At 42.7% G+C, this 16595-nt stretch overlaps 2 protein-coding genes across 5 annotated transcripts in view; one reads left to right on the top strand and one right to left on the bottom strand.

The window, feature by feature from the left end:
• Positions 1-1290: 1290 nt before the first annotated feature.
• Positions 1291-12168, bottom strand: LOC149474711 (uncharacterized). 2 transcript variants are annotated; one of them, XM_089671458.1, is made up of 4 exons: positions 12087-12168; positions 6836-8417; positions 5917-6018; positions 1291-1472 (listed from the first exon to the last, which is right to left on the bottom strand). In XM_089671458.1, exons 2-4 carry the CDS (start codon positions 8408-8410, stop codon positions 1407-1409), a joined length of 1743 nt encoding a protein of 580 aa, XP_089527584.1. In that variant the 5' UTR covers positions 8411-8417; positions 12087-12168; the 3' UTR covers positions 1291-1406. The 2 variants fall into 2 exon arrangements, with proteins under 2 accessions (XP_089527584.1, XP_089527496.1); XM_089671370.1 differs by lacking the exon at positions 1291-1472 and having other exon boundaries at positions 5580-6018.
• A 268-nt stretch (positions 12169-12436) lies between these two features.
• The window catches only part of UTP18 (UTP18 small subunit processome component), a 68029-nt gene continuing 63870 nt past the window's right edge, over positions 12437-16595 (top strand). The window contains exon 1 of one of the 3 annotated variants that reach the window (XM_089671676.1): positions 12437-12477. The gene's annotated coding sequence lies outside the window, so the exon portion shown is untranslated. The other 2 variants (XM_089671564.1, XM_089671613.1) reach the window with 2 other exon arrangements.

The following is a 16595-nucleotide window of genomic DNA, read 5'->3' on the forward strand; positions in this document are numbered from 1 at the left end:
GCATTGTGTGTCTGTCTGTGCCACACTAAGCATGGACAACAGAAAGAGGAGACGAGAACTGTCTGAGGACCTGAGAACCAAAATTGTGGCAAAATATCAACAATCTCAAGGTTACAAGTCCATCTCCAGAGAACTAGATTTGCCTTTGTCCACAGTGCGCAACATTATCAAGAAGTTTGCAACCCATGGCACTGTAGCTAATCTCCCTGGTCGTGGACGGATGAGGAAAATTGATGAAAGATTGCAACGCAGAATAGTCCGGATGGTGGATAAGCAGCCCCAAACATGTTCCAAAGACATTCAAGCTGTCCTGCAGGCTCAGGGAGCATCAGTGTCAGCGCGAACTATCCGTCGACATTTAAATGAAATGAAACGCTATGGCAGGAGACCCAGGAGGACCCCACTGCTGACACAGAGACATAAAAAAGCAAGACTACAGTTTGCCAAAATGTACTTGAGTAAGCCAAAAGCCTTCTGGGAAAACGTCTTGTGGACAGATGAGACCAAGATAGAGCTTTTCGGTAAAGCACATCATTCTACTGTTTACCGAAAACGGAATGAGGCCTACAAAGAACAAAACACAGTACCTACGGTAAAATATGGTGGAGGTTCAATGATGTTTTGGGGTTGTTTTGCTGCCTCTGGCACTGGGTGCCTTGACTGTGTGCAAGGCATCATGAAATCTGAGGATTACCAAAGGATTTTGGGTCGCACTGTAGGGCCCAGTGTCAGAAAGCTGGGTTTGCGTCCAAGATCCTGGGTCTTCCAGCAGGACAATGACCCCAAACATACGTCAAAAAGCACTCAGAAATGGATGGCAAAGAAGCGCTGGAGAGTTCTGAAGTGGCCAGCAATGAGCCCAGATCTAAATCCCATTGAACACCTGTGGAGAGATCTTAAAATTGCTGTTGGGAAAAGGTGTCCTTCCAATAAGAGAGACCTGGAGCTGTTTGCAAAGGAAGAGTGGTCCAAAATTCCGGGTGAGAGGTGTCAGAAGCTTATTGATGGTTATAGGAAGCGACTGATTTCAGTTATGTTTTCCAAAGGGTGTGCAACCAAATATTAAGTTAAGGGTGCCAATACTTTTGTCCAGCCCATTTTTGGGGTTTTGTGTGACATTATGTCATATTTGCTTTTCTGCCTCTGTTTTATATTTGTTCCAATACATACAAAGGGAATAAACATGTGTATAGCAAAACATGTGTTAATGCAATACCTTTTTTGTGTGAAATACTTGATTTTCAGGAAAAATATCAAGGGTGCCAACAATTTCGGCCATGACTGTAGTTTCCACCATGTATAGTTGAAGTGGCAGGGCCCTGCCAACGTAGTATAGGGATTCTTCACCACCAACGTGTGGACTATGTGCTTCCCTTCTGATGAGTCTGATGCAGAATGTAGGAGTATCAATGCTTTGTAGTAAAGGAAGGGTGCTGTGCACCTTTCAGAACATGTAACATGATGTCCCCATCCTGTAATAAATCCGTAATATAGAAAAGTCACTGTAATTGCCGCTTAATATATCAAGGCAATGGCGGCAACGCGCCATGCTTACTTCTGAATGTCTCTAATATGCCGCTCACCACCCGTGCCAAAGATAGATGGCCTTGCAGTATCTCTCTCATTGATGGATATACGCCCGTGGTCCCCGGAGGCAGCCGCCACCATCGGGGACTAAAGGCAAGCGGGCTCCGCTTCCATCCTGGTACTCGTGCAGCCTAATGGACGCCCAACTCCGTGTATTACCGTATCCCCTACAGGACTACATGTATGGCACCAATGCGTCTGACTGGAAGTGACGTAACTGACGTCAATGCGTTTCGCCGATGGGCGTATCTTACTCAGCTTCGTCAGGTCCAAAAGGTTGGAGAACCCACCTGTTCCACCACAATGGAAGAGTTCGGCAGCCATACTATGTTAATGTTGGACTTGCCAATTTAGACGGGCCAATTTAGACAGGATCCAATTAACCTACCAGCATGTCTTTGGAGTGTGGGAGGAAACCGGAGTACCCGGAGGAAACCCACGCAGGCACAGGGAGAACATGCAAACTCCAGGCAGGTGGTGCTGTGGTCGGGATTTGAACCAACAACCCTAGTACTGCCAGGCGGAGGTGCTAACCATTTAGCCACTGTGCTGCTCTACACACTACACTCTCCAAAACGCACTCTGCACAACACACTCTGCACAACGCACTCTGCACAACGCACTCTGCACAACACACTCTGCACAACACACTCTGCACAACACACTCTGCACAACACACTCTGCACTCTACAAAACACTCTACAAAACACACTCTGCACTACTCTAAAACACTCTCTAAACTCTCTCCTCTCTTTAAAATGCATGCCAGACCTGAAGGGTACTCCGGCAATTCTTTTTTTTTTTTTTTTTACATTCAGTGATTTCTCCACTGACAGCTAATGAGTTCTCGGTTGTTAAGGACGCAGGGCATGCACATGTCTAGTTGTAAATTCTCTCCCCCAAATCCCCCCTCCCTGCACGAATCCCCAAATTCCCCTTCTAACACAACCCCCATCTCAATCCCCTCCACATCCTCCCTCCTAGCACACAGCTGCAAAACCCTGACTGAAAAACACTGCTATTTGTTTTTCCCTACAGTCTACTTTTCTACTCTATTCCATATTTTGTATTTATGGATCTTATATAAATTTTGTTGCAGTAATCTTTCCTCTTCTCTTGCCCTCTTTGCTCTAACCCGCTCTTCCCTCGCCTTCTCCTCTGCTCTTGCCCTCCTTTCTCTCTCCCTCTGCACTCTACAAAACACTGTACAAAACACACTCTGCACTCTACAAAACACTCTGCACAACACACTCTATAAAAAACACACTCTATAAAAAACACACTCTATAAAAAACACACTCTATAAAAAACACACTCTATAAAAAACACACTCTATAAAAAACACACTCTATAAAAAACACACTCTATAAAACACACTCTACAAAACACACTCTACACTCTATAAAACACACTCTATAAAACACACTCTATAAAACACACTCTATAAAACACACTCTATAAAACACACTCTATAAAACACACTCTATAAAACACACTCTATAAAACACACTCTATAAAACACACTCTATAAAACACACTCTATAAAACACACTCTATAAAACACACTCTATAAAACACACTCTGCACTCTATAAAACACACTCTACAAAACACACTCTGCACTCTGCACAACACACTCTGCACAACACACTCTGCACAACACACTCTGCACAACACACTCTGCACAACACACTCTGCACAACACACTCTGCACAACACACTCTGCACAACACACTCTGCACAACACACTCTGCACAACACACTCTGCACTACTCTAAAACACTCTCGAAACTCTCTCCTCTCTTTAAAATCCATGCCAGACCTGAAGGGTACTCCGGCAATTCTTTTTTTTTTTTTACATTCAGTGGTTTCTGCATTGTATTGGTATTGTTCTGTCACATGTTCTGTCCCCCTTTGTAATGTACAGCGCTGAGCGAACTATTGGCGCTTTATAAATACTGTATAATAATAATAATAATAATAAGCTCTCTCCTCTCTTTAAAATCCATGCCAGACCTGAAGGGTACTCCGGCAATTATTATTTTTTTTTTTTACATTCAGTGGTTTCTCCACTGACAGCTAATGAGTCCTCGGTTGTTAAGGACGCAGGGCATGCACATGTCTAGTTGTAAATTCTCTCCCCCAAATCCCCCCTCCCTGCACGAATCCCCAAATTCCCCTTCTAACACAACCCCCATCTCAATCCCCTCCACATCCTCCCTCCTAGCACACAGCTGCAAAACCCTGACTGAAAAACACTGCTATTTGTTTTTCCCTACAGTCTACTTTTCTACTCTATTCCATATTTTGTATTTATGGATCTTATATAAATTTTGTTGCAGTAATCTTTCCTCTTCTCTTGCCCTCTTTGCTCTAACCCGCTCTTCCCTCGCCTTCTCCTCTGCTCTTGCCCTCCTTTCTCTCTCCCTCTGCACTCTACAAAACACTGTACAAAACACACTCTGCACAACACACTCTGCACAACACACTCTGCACAACACACTCTGCACAACACACTCTGCACAACACACTCTGCACAACACACTCTATAAAAAACACACTCTATAAAACACACTCTATAAAACACACTCTATAAAACACACTCTATAAAACACACTCTATAAAACACACTCTATAAAACACACTCTATAAAACACACTCTGCACAACACACTCTGCACAACACACTCTGCACAACACACTCTGCACAACACACTCTGCACAACACACTCTGCACAACACACTCTGCACAACACACTCTGCACAACACACTCTGCACAACACACTCTGCACAACACACTCTGCACAACACACTCTGCACAACACACTCTGCACAACACACTCTGCACAACACACTCTGCACAACACACTCTGCACAACACACTCTGCACAACACACTCTGCACAACACACTCTGCACAACACACTCTGCACAACACACTCTGCACAACACACTCTGCACAACACACTCTGCACAACACACTCTGCACAACACACTCTGCACAACACACTCTGCACAACACACTCTGCACAACACACTCTATAAAACACACTCTATAAAACACACTCTATAAAACACACTCTATAAAACACACTCTATAAAACACACTCTATAAAACACACTCTATAAAACACACTCTATAAAACACACTCTATAAAACACACTCTATAAAACACACTCTATAAAACACACTCTATAAAACACACTCTATAAAACACACTCTATAAAACACACTCTATAAAACACACTCTATAAAACACACTCTATAAAACACACTCTATAAAACACACTCTATAAAACACACTCTATAAAACACACTCTATAAAACACACTCTATAAAACACACTCTATAAAACACACTCTATAAAACACACTCTATAAAACACACTCTATAAAACACACTCTATAAAACACACTCTATAAAACACACTCTGCACTCTATAAAACACACTCTACACTCTATAAAACACACTCTACACTCTATAAAACACACTCTATAAAACACACTCTATAAAACACACTCTATAAAACACACTCTATAAAACACACTCTATAAAACACACTCTATAAAACACACTCTGCACTCTATAAAACACACTCTATAAAACACACTCTATAAAACACACTCTATAAAACACACTCTATAAAACACACTCTGCACTCTGCACAACACACTCTGCACAACACACTCTGCACAACACACTCTGCACAACACACTCTGCACAACACACTCTGCACAACACACTCTGCACAACACACTCTGCACTACTCTAAAACACTCTCTAAACTCTCTCCTCTCTTTAAAATCCATGCCAGACCTGAAGGGTACTCCGGCAATTCTTTTTTTTTTTTTACATTCAGTGGTTTCTCCACTGACAGCTAATGAGTCCTCGGTTGTTAAGGACGCAGGGCATGCACATGTCTAGTTGTAAATTCTCTCCCCCAAATCCCCTCCCCCCAAATTCCCCCTCCCTGCACGAATCCCCAAATTCCCCTTCTAACACAACCCCCATCTCAATCCCCTCCACATCCTCCCTCCTAGCACACAGCTGCAAAACCCTGACTGAAAAACACTGCTATTTGTTTTTCCCTACAGTCTACTTTTCTACTCTATTCCATATTTTGTATTTATGGATCTTATATAAATTTTGTTGTAGTAATCTTTCCTCTTCTCTTGCCCTCTTTGCTCTAACCCTCTCTTCCCTCGCCTTCTCCTCTGCTCTTCCCCTCCTTTCTCTCTCCCTCTCCCTGTCTTCTTTTGTCTGCTTTTCTTGCTCCCTGTCTTCTCTTGCCCTCTCCTCTCTTTCCTCTTTTATTTCTTCCTTTTTCACCTCTTTGTTTTCTTTCATTTTGTCAAATGCCCATGTTATCTGTATCTTCCTTCCTGGACTCATCATGATCTCTTGTTCGCCGCTTTTTCCATTTATGTTATTCTATAAGAAAAAAAAAAAACAAAGGTAAGCAGAAGAACAGATTTTAAAGTGGAACGCTACTCTTTCTTTTAGATTTGGATGTTATGGGAAGGGGGGGTTCAAACTTTTAAAAGGTTTTTAATTGTTCTCTATGCCCTGACTGGGAATGTTCCCTTTTACTTCATATCATCTCAGAATTTCAGACCGCAATAAAAATCCAACTGAGGTTCTAACAACTCTCTGTTCCATCTGAAATCCATGAAGGGTCTTGCTTGGTGTTCTGCTTTATTATTATTATTAGAGGTTTAAAGCAAGTTTGCAAAGAGCTACTAATCAGAAAGCATTTCAAAATTTAAAAGGTCCCAAATACAGGATTGGGGTAGATAATTTAAGGCCAGTTCTACTGTTTGTGCCAACTCTGTAGCTGCACAAGGACCCTCTGGAACCTAGGGGCTCATCTATAAATAGATTAAATTAAATGATTGTGTTTGGGAAGTAGGTAAATGGGGCCCACAGGGCCCATTTCCTAATCATTATTCATCCCCCTGGAATAAGTGCTAGCACCAGATTCTGCCATCGCTGCTCACCCCCAATTCTCCAAGAAAGGACTATTCACTAAAGATCTGTAGCTGAACATTGGACATAAAAAAAAAATTGTAATATTGACCTCCCTCCCAAAAAAAAAAATTTAGTAAACATGGCTTCCAGCTATTCAGAGGGTTTTAATCTCCCTTCCTCTGCTGCAATTTATGAAAGCCTGTACTTTATAGACACAGGACTATCTTCAACCTCGTTAATGATAACTAACTAAGCAGTAGAAAATTAAAAGGATACTTACAATCATGTCTAGGAAGGAGGGCTTTTCGACTATGACTAATAAGTCATATGCAGAAGATGGTGAGGCAGCAGTTGTCTCCGTCTTCGAAGAGATCATTTCTCCATGCTTTTGTTCCCGTACACTCTCTTCTCTAACCATCTCTTCCTCTGCTCCACTCTCTGCTCTTGCCCCTTCCTCTCCTCTCTCTTCTGCTCCTCTCTCTTCCTCTCTTGCCATCACATCTTCTAAGTCATGTGTGGTTGATGGTGAGGCAGCAGCTGTCTCTGAGACCATTTCTTCTCTCACCATCTCTTCTCCCATCTCCTCCTCATATCCACTCTCTTCCTCTCCTCCACTCTCTTCCTCGTCTCCACTCTCATCTCCACTATCTTCGCTTTCACTCTCTTCTTCTCTTGCCATCACATCTTCTAAGTCATGTGTGGTTGATGGTGAGGCAGCAGCTGTCTCTGAGACCATTTCTTCTCCCATCTCTTCCTCTCCTCCACTCTCTTCCTCGTCTCCACTCTCATCTCCACTATCTTCGCTTTCACTCTCTTCCTCTCTTGCCATCACGTCTTCTAAGTCATGTGTGGTTGATGGTGAGGCAGCAGCTGTTTCTGAGACCATTTCTTCTCCCATCTCTTCCTCTGCTCCACTCTCTTCCTCGTCTCCACTCTCATCTCCACTATCTTCGCTTTCACTCTCTTCCTCTCTTGCCATCACGTCTTCTAAGTCATGTATGGTTGATGTCGAGGCATCAGCTGTTTCGGACTTCATAGCAGAGACCACTTCTCCATGCTCTTGTCCCCATACACTCTTTTCTTCTCTCACCATCTCTTCCTCTGCTCCACTCTCCTCTCCTACCTCTTCCTCTGCTCTTCTCTCTTCCTCTCTTGCCATCAGATCTTTCAGGCCAAGTGTGGATGATGGTGAGGCAGCAGTTGTTTCCAACTTTATAGCAGAGACCTCTTCTCCATGCTCTTGTCTCCATACACTCTCTTCTTCTTTCGTCCTCTGCTTGCTTTCTGTCTCTGCTTCCCAGGCATTTGCCATAAATGTCACGTCAGTCAGCCTTGCTGGGTTATTGTATAGTGTACGGTACTCTTCCATTTCTCCTTCCCTTTTCAAGTCTGCAATCATTCTCTGTAACTGTTCCTTCTTCATCTCCGCCTCTCTGTCCTGTTTCCCCGTTTGTGCACTTCTATCCATTTCCTGTTTCTTGAACACCTCCACTCTAAATCTTTTCTTTCTCTCCTCCTCTTCTTTCCTATTCAGGTCTTTCATTCTCCCTCTATCTATTATCTTTCTTTTGTGCAGCTCTCTTACTTTGAACAGTTGTTTCTCTTTCTCCTCCTCTCTCCCTGTCTTCCCCCATGCTCTCTCCTCTTTCATTCCCGCCACTCTTTTCCTTTTTTCTTCCAGTTCTTTGTCCTCCCTATCCTTCTGTTGTTCGCATCGCTTTTTCACCTTGTCCTTATGTCCTTTCCAATTCATCTGTTTTTCCTCTTGTCTCAGTACTCCTAACAGATCTACTCTTGCTAGATCTACCTTGACTAAGTCGGCTACCCTCTTATTTCTCTCTCTTCGGGTCTCCATTTTAAATCTATAAAGAAAAAAAAAAGCTGGTAAGTTTACGTACAAATTTTAAAGTGGAACTCAAAATGTTTTCTTTTAGATTTGGGTGGATTGGGTAAAGGGTTCAGATGTTTCAATGGTGTCTTTGACTTTTATGTCCTGACTGGGAAAGTGAGAGAGAGAGAGAGAGAGGGAGAGGGGTGGGGGGTGGGGCGCAAACCTGCACTGCATGAAATAAATGAGCTCCCTTCTAATATTGAGAGAGAGCCGCTGCAAACGCTCGAGCTGCATTCCCACATGCAGCAGAATCCCAAATATCCAGTCAGTGCTGCACTCCTCTATAGGCCACACACAGCATTACAAGACATCTTTCCCCAATAATCTCTCATTGAGCAGAATACAGAACACCATCCCCCTCTGCTATTCCCACCATGGAAATCTAGAACACAAAAAATTTAAAAAAATTTCCAGTTCATGAAACTCTTGCAGAAAAGGCCAAGTGTCGCCACAACCCCCGGTGCTGCAATAGAGCTGTGTGACTCCAAAATTCCTCCACCGAGGTTCACGGTTCTGAAAACTCCACCCACACGCAATGTTAACCCCTTTACGCCCCAGTAACACATGTGCGGCGGCAAAAAGGTGGGCTTTAATGCCTGTATATGTCGCTAGGTGGGCAATGTTTCTGTGCTGGGAGCAGGCTCGCTGTGCGTTCCCAGCACAAAAACTGAGGTGCCCGGAAACAACTCTCGTCCCGACTAAAGATCGGTACCTGATCATGTGACCACTGTGGCAGCCAATTACAGTGGTCAGATGACCGCCAATCCTTCCCATCCCTCCCCCTGAACATTCAAAACTTTTAGTCCTCATGCACACAGGACGTTTTTACAGCGGCTGTTTTTGGCTTTTGATGTTTTTTTTCCCACAACCAGTAAACCCCCCAGCATGTTATCCTGTGTGTCCATGCACCCAGACTGGAATCAACGTTTTTTGGCAGGGACGTTTTCTGGCAAAAAAAAAAAAAACAGGACTAGTGGGTTTCTAGAGTTTTTTTAGCTGTAAAAACCCCCCAAAAGAATGAGGGGGGTCAAAAAAAGTCCAAAGAACGCTGGTTTTAGTGGGTTTTTTTAGCATTAGAATGTTTTTTGGGGGGGTAAAGAATTTTTTTTGGGGGGGGGGGTAAAAAAAAAACGCTAAAAACTGCAAACACGGCAAAACGCAGCTAAACAAAGCTGAAAAACGTTACACAGCTAACGTTACCAACGTTATCAAAACGCTCCATGTGCATGAGGTCTTAAAATGAGACATATACATATATATATATACACATATATATTAAAAAAAAATACATTTTTAATATAAATATATACAAAAAATTTTTTGTGTATCTCTCTCATTCATGTATATATATATATATTTTATGGACAAATGGATACACACAAAAAATAAATGTGTGTGTGTATATCTATATACAGTCATGGCCGAAATTGTTGGCACCCTTGATATTTTTCCTGAAAATCATGTATTTCTCACGAAACGTATTGCATTAACACATGTTTTGCTATACACATGTTTATTCCCTTTGTGTGTATTGGGACAAAACAAAAAAAGGGAGGAAAGAAAGCAAATTCGACATAATGTCACACAAACCTCCAAAAATGGGCTGGACAAAAGTATTGGCACCCTTTCACAACTGCGGATAAATAAGAATGTTACAAGCATGTGATGCTCCTGTAAACTCACCTGGGGCAAGTAACAGGTGTGGGCAATATAGAAATCACACCTGAAAGCAGATAAAAAGGAGAGACGTTCACTTAACCTTTGCATTGTGTGTCTGTCTGTGCCACACTAAGCATGGACAACAGAAAGAGGAGACGAGAACTGTCTGAGGACCTGAGAACCAAAATTGTGGCAAAATATCAACAATCTCAAGGTTACAAGTCCATCTCCAGAGAACTAGATTTGCCTTTGTCCACAGTGCGCAACATTATCAAGAAGTTTGCAACCCATGGCACTGTAGCTAATCTCCCTGGTCGTGGACGGATGAGGAAAATTGATGAAAGATTGCAACGCAGAATAGTCCGGATGGTGGATAAGCAGCCCCAAACATGTTCCAAAGACATTCAAGCTGTCCTGCAGGCTCAGGGAGCATCAGTGTCAGCGCGAACTATCCGTCGACATTTAAATGAAATGAAACGCTATGGCAGGAGACCCAGGAGGACCCCACTGCTGACACAGAGACATAAAAAAGCAAGACTACAGTTTGCCAAAATGTACTTGAGTAAGCCAAAAGCCTTCTGGGAAAACGTCTTGTGGACAGATGAGACCAAGATAGAGCTTTTCGGTAAAGCACATCATTCTACTGTTTACCGAAAACGGAATGAGGCCTACAAAGAACAAAACACAGTACCTACGGTAAAATATGGTGGAGGTTCAATGATGTTTTGGGGTTGTTTTGCTGCCTCTGGCACTGGGTGCCTTGACTGTGTGCAAGGCATCATGAAATCTGAGGATTACCAAAGGATTTTGGGTCGCACTGTAGGGCCCAGTGTCAGAAAGCTGGGTTTGCGTCCAAGATCCTGGGTCTTCCAGCAGGACAATGACCCCAAACATACGTCAAAAAGCACTCAGAAATGGATGGCAAAGAAGCGCTGGAGAGTTCTGAAGTGGCCAGCAATGAGCCCAGATCTAAATCCCATTGAACACCTGTGGAGAGATCTTAAAATTGCTGTTGGGAAAAGGTGTCCTTCCAATAAGAGAGACCTGGAGCTGTTTGCAAAGGAAGAGTGGTCCAAAATTCCGGGTGAGAGGTGTCAGAAGCTTATTGATGGTTATAGGAAGCGACTGATTTCAGTTATGTTTTCCAAAGGGTGTGCAACCAAATATTAAGTTAAGGGTGCCAATACTTTTGTCCAGCCCATTTTTGGGGTTTTGTGTGACATTATGTCATATTTGCTTTTCTGCCTCTGTTTTATATTTGTTCCAATACATACAAAGGGAATAAACATGTGTATAGCAAAACATGTGTTAATGCAATACCTTTTTTGTGTGAAATACTTGATTTTCAGGAAAAATATCAAGGGTGCCAACAATTTCGGCCATGACTGTATATATATATATATATATATATATATATATATCTATATATCTATATATAGAGAGAGAGAGAGAGAGAAAGAGATACACACAAATAAAGAAATTTTATATATATTAAAAAATTTTTTTTGTATATATATATATATATATATATATATATATATATATATATATTTGAATAAAGATACAGAAAAACATATATATACACAGCTGAAAAACGTTGCACAGCTAATGTTACCAGCGTTATCAAAAAGCTCCGTGTGCATGAGGACTTAAAATGAGACATATACATATATTAAAAAAATACATTTTTTAATATAAATATATATAAAATTTATTTTTTTTGGTGTATCTCTCTCATTCATGTGTATATATATATATTTTATGGACAAATGAATACACACAAAACATAAATGTGTATATATATATATACAGAGAGAGAGAGATACACACAAAAAAAGAAAAAATATTTTTTTGTATATATATATATGAATAAAGATACAGAAAAACACATATATATATATACAGCTAGAAATACAGGGTATATATGTTACCATCAGATGAGCGATATTGAAGAATAAAACGGAGCAAAAAAAATACGTACCTCTTCCTACACGAATGTAGTCAGTAATGACAGGCTGGGTATTCTGCACTATAGAAGTCAGGGGGAGGAGCCAACGAGCAATGTGACGTCACAAACCCGGACGGAGAGGGTGGAGCTTATGACGTACAATGTGGCGCCTATCAGGCTCCGCCCACTCCTATCTGGCTCGAGCTACACTGTCAACCAGAAAGCACGTGACCTCCACTTCCTGCAGCCGTCTATTGTTTTTTACATGAAAGTTCATTTAATGAAAAAAAAAGGTGGAGTGGAGGTCACCTGTTTCCTGTCGAACATGCAGCCCGACTCCCTTTGCAGTAAAAGAGGCGTAACGAATGATTGAAGTGGGCGTGGCAAGGGCGTAACGAGGCTGTTAAGAAGGCGTAAGGAAAAAGTAGGTAGTGGGCCAAGTCTAGGCGCATAGGGTGTTGTAAATAGAGGTCTGTTTGCGCCAAAGGAGGCAGAAATGGGGCACATTTAGGAGGATGCACACCGGGAATGGGGAATGTTTAGGAGGATGCACACCGGGAATGGGGAATGTTTAGGAGGATGCACACCGGGAATGGGGAATGTTTAGGAGGATGCACACCGGGAATGGGGAACGTTTAGGAGGATGCACACCGGGAATGGGGAATGTTTAGGAGGATGCACACCGGGAACGGGGCACGTTTAGGAGGATGCACACCGGGAACGGGGCACGTTTAGGAGGATGCACACCGGGAACGGGGCACGTTTAGGAGGATGCACACCGGGAATGGGGAATATTTAGGAGGATGCACTCCGGTGACTTGGTTTGTAACGAGGTTGGAAATAGGGCGTGACTGGAAGCAGCAGGACCGGAAGTGGGGCATGGTCGGAAGCAGCGGACGGGGAGCTTTACAGGGCTAAGAAGTGACCGTGTGTAAGTAGTAGGGTCGGGAATGGGGCATGGTTTTGTAGCGAGAGAGGCGGAAGTGGCGGTGCGGTAAGGATGGGACAGTAGGCCTGAAATTGGGCTAGACTTGGTAGAGGTGTGTGAAGCGCATGCGTGGACTTGCTGCTTGCTCTAAAGTAGTGCTTGCGGGGCTGAGCGGGTTCTGTGATTGGTGGGGGAGGGGTTCCGCTCTCGAGGAAAAGGCAGCAGGAATCTCCACGTGCGTATGAGGAAGGTGAGTGTGATGGGGTAGAGTGTGAATGTTGCTAGGAGCAACCAGACAGCTTCCATCTGCTGCTTCTGTCCTGTGTGTGTATATGTGGGGGGGATTCCTGTGTCCTGACTGCTTTGCAGATGTCAGCAGTACAGCTTGTGAAAGCCCCATATGCCCTCAGCCGTTGTCTTCTTATTAAATATTCCCTTGTTTTCCCTTTCCTTCCCTCCATTGTTATGTCTGGGTTTGGCTGATCTCCCGCAGCCTCCTTGCAGCCACTTCCTATCCATATACACCCCACTGATGCCTCTCTGTCATTTCTAAAGGCAGCATTCCTGATGGTGACAACATTGGACTATGCTTATGTAATGTGTGCTGAAATGGCTGCTTGTGGTCTCCACTGGAACCCCTGTGACAACACGGGAGTACAACAGGGAAAAGGACAAAGTGTTGTCACCTTATACCAGGACATGCTGGGACCAGTTGTCCTCCATCCTATAGCTGAAGTATTGCTACAGAATGGCAGGGCTGCACAAAATCACACGCGTGTGTGTGTGTGTGTATATATGTATGTATATGTGTGTGGTTTGCGTTTCTGGGTAGGGGCGCACGCTTGACACCCTCCCAACACCGCTATTGGCTGTTGGAGATGTCAGTCGCTGAGTCCCGGCCAGCAATTTCCAGCCAGGACTCAGTGATCATCAGCAGGGCTGAGAGGGGACAGACCTGTGTGTAAACAACACAGATCTCTCTCCTGTTGGCATGTCTCCAAAGTACAACAGCACACAATGTAAAACAGCACACAGTTAACCCTTTGATCACCCCAGATGTTAACCCCTTCCTGCCGAGTGCCATTAGTACAGTGTCAGTGCTTTTTATTAGCATTGATCACTGTATTGGTGTCACCGGGGATGTCAGTGTCCATTCATTTCAACCCAGTGTCAGAATGCATGCCGCAGTCCTGGTATAATTCGCTGATCACCACCATTACTAGTATAATAAAAATTCCAGTATCTATACCGCCATTTGTAGACGTGATACGTTTAATGTAAACCAGGGAATATTCATTTATTGGGATTTTTTTTTTAGCAAAGACATGAAGCAGAGTACATTTTGGCCTAAATTTATGCCGAAATTTGATTTTTAAAATTTTTTTACTTGCTATGTTTTATAGCAAAAAGTAAAAAAAAAAAAGTGTGTGTGTGTATGTATGTGTATATGTATATGTGTATATATATATATATATATATATATATATATATATATATATATATATATATATATATATATACACACACACACAATTTTTTGTCTCTTTTATTTATATCGCAAAAATAATTAGCAGACGTGTAGCAGAATACATTTTGGCCTAAATTTATGACAAAAGTTGAATTTTTTTTTTTTACTGGATATGTTTAATAGCAAAAAGTCCAAAATAGTTTTTATTTTCTCAAAATCGTCAGTCTTTTTTTTTTTTTTAATAAAAAAAGCACAGGCGACCAAATACCACCAAAAGAAAGCTCTATTTGTAGGGAAAAAGAACATAAATTTCATTTAGGTGCAGCAATGCATGACCGCGCAATTGTCAGTTAAAGTAGTGCAGTATCAAAAAATGGCCTGGTCAGGAAGGGGGGTGAATCCTCAGGAGAATTAGTGGTTAATGAAAGCTGTAGATTTAGGCCTTTTTCAAATAGCCAGTGATAAAAATAAAGGGTTCAACTGCTCAAATAAAACAGTGGTTGTCAGACTGAGGCCCAGGGGTCAGATGTGGCCCTTCGCTTTCTTTTATCTGGCCCTTGGGCAATTTATAATGGGGCCAATGTGCAATATATAGGGCTGTGTTCTGGCAGCGGGACGAGAAACTTCGCTCGCACTCCTAGACTAGAAGTCGGCCCGAGTGCTGCTCAGTCATTTGAGAGCTTTGTTTTCTGTGAATGAATACAAAGCTTCTCCTGATTGGTTGAGGTGGAGATGATGTTATCTGCATGGCTCAAGCGAATCAGGGGAAGCTTTGTATTCATACATAGAAGACAGAGCTTCATGTGAGTGGCTGAGCAGTGATTCGGTTTTGTTCTGGGAGTGGAATGGGAAGATCTCATTCTGCTGCCGGAACACAGTGCTGTATACTGTATGTAGCTGAGGCTAATAGGGAGGCACCGAAATTTCGGCGGCCGAAACGCTTTGGCCGATATGAAAATAGGCACCGATGCAGGTGCCGGTAATAGCCCCGCCGTTGCCTTTTGGTGGTTCTCAGTGTTACCTGATATCCAAAGCTCCTGGCACTGGGCATAGAGATCAGTGAAGCAAAGATGGCCTCCACTCATCTCTATGCCCTTGGAGGACCGGAGTGACATCACTTGGTTCCTGCGCCAAGTAAACAAGGCCCCCCCCCCTCTTTTTTTTTTTTTTTTTTTTTTTTTTTTTTTTTTCCTTCAAGCACTAGATCAATGCTTTTTTTATTCTTTCTTATTCTATCTAATGCTTTACATTGTAGAGGAGAGATGTGGGGTCTTATTGAACCAAGATATCTTCATAAAGAGGACTTGTCACTGCTTATTTCTATCACAGGTGATATTTACATTCCTTGTGATAGGAATAAAAGTGAAAAAAAAACAATGAAAGGAACAGTGTAAAAAAAAAAAAAATTTAAGTTCCTTCATCCCCTCTGTGCTCACGCAGTGGTGAACGCATACGTAGGCCACACCCACATATGTAAACCGTGTTCAAACCACACGTGAGGTATTGCTGTGAACATCGGAGCGAGAGCAATCATTCTAGCACTAGTCCTCTAACTTTAAATTGGTAACTTGTAGAAATGTTTAAAGCGTCACCCATGGAGATTTTTAAGTACCGTAGTTTGGCACAATTTTAACGCATGACATGTGGGGTATCTATGTACTTGGCGTAACATCATCTTTCATATATTTTTTTTTTTTTTTAATTAGGTATATACCGTTTCCCCGAAAATAAGACCTACCCCGAAAATAAGACCTAGTACTACTTTTGGGAATTGTTAAAATATAAGACCTACCCTGAAAATAAGACCTAGTCGTGATCAGGGCATTTTTTCAGCCAGAACGTGGCGGAATACTGTTCTGCCACCTCCAGCACTGGCCCTGTGCACACCAATATCTACTGTCTCTTATAAAAAGAAACGCAGCTTTTGTGCTTGCAAGTGACAATTCCTCTTGTAAGTGACAGCACCATCCGCTCCCACAGAACTTCCCTACCTCTGTACTCACTGTGGGACAGGGAAGGAACAGATATCTGCGGGCGCAGTATGCAGTGTGTGTAGGGGCGGGGCATCTCATCCCGCAGCCTAATGCATGGAAGCCGATGCCCCAGGGGTGATCACCGGCCAGTGGGGAAGAGGCGGAGCGGTGAG

The sequence above is a fragment of the Staurois parvus genome, unplaced genomic scaffold, assembly GCF_062004578.1.
Source record: "Staurois parvus isolate SC_StPar_1 unplaced genomic scaffold, SC_StPar_1.0 ptg000003l, whole genome shotgun sequence".
In the NCBI taxonomy this organism is placed as follows: domain Eukaryota; kingdom Metazoa; phylum Chordata; class Amphibia; order Anura; family Ranidae; genus Staurois; species Staurois parvus.

Coding starts and splice junctions, on each gene's coding strand:
- LOC149474711 (XM_089671370.1), bottom strand. CDS start 8,410: ATGGAGACCCGAAGAGAGAGAAATAAGAGGGTAGCCGACTTAGTCAAG. Junction 6,019..6,835: donor CCTCCTTCCTAGACATGATT/GTAAGTATCCTT, acceptor TTTTTCTTATAG/AATAACATAAATGGAAAAAG.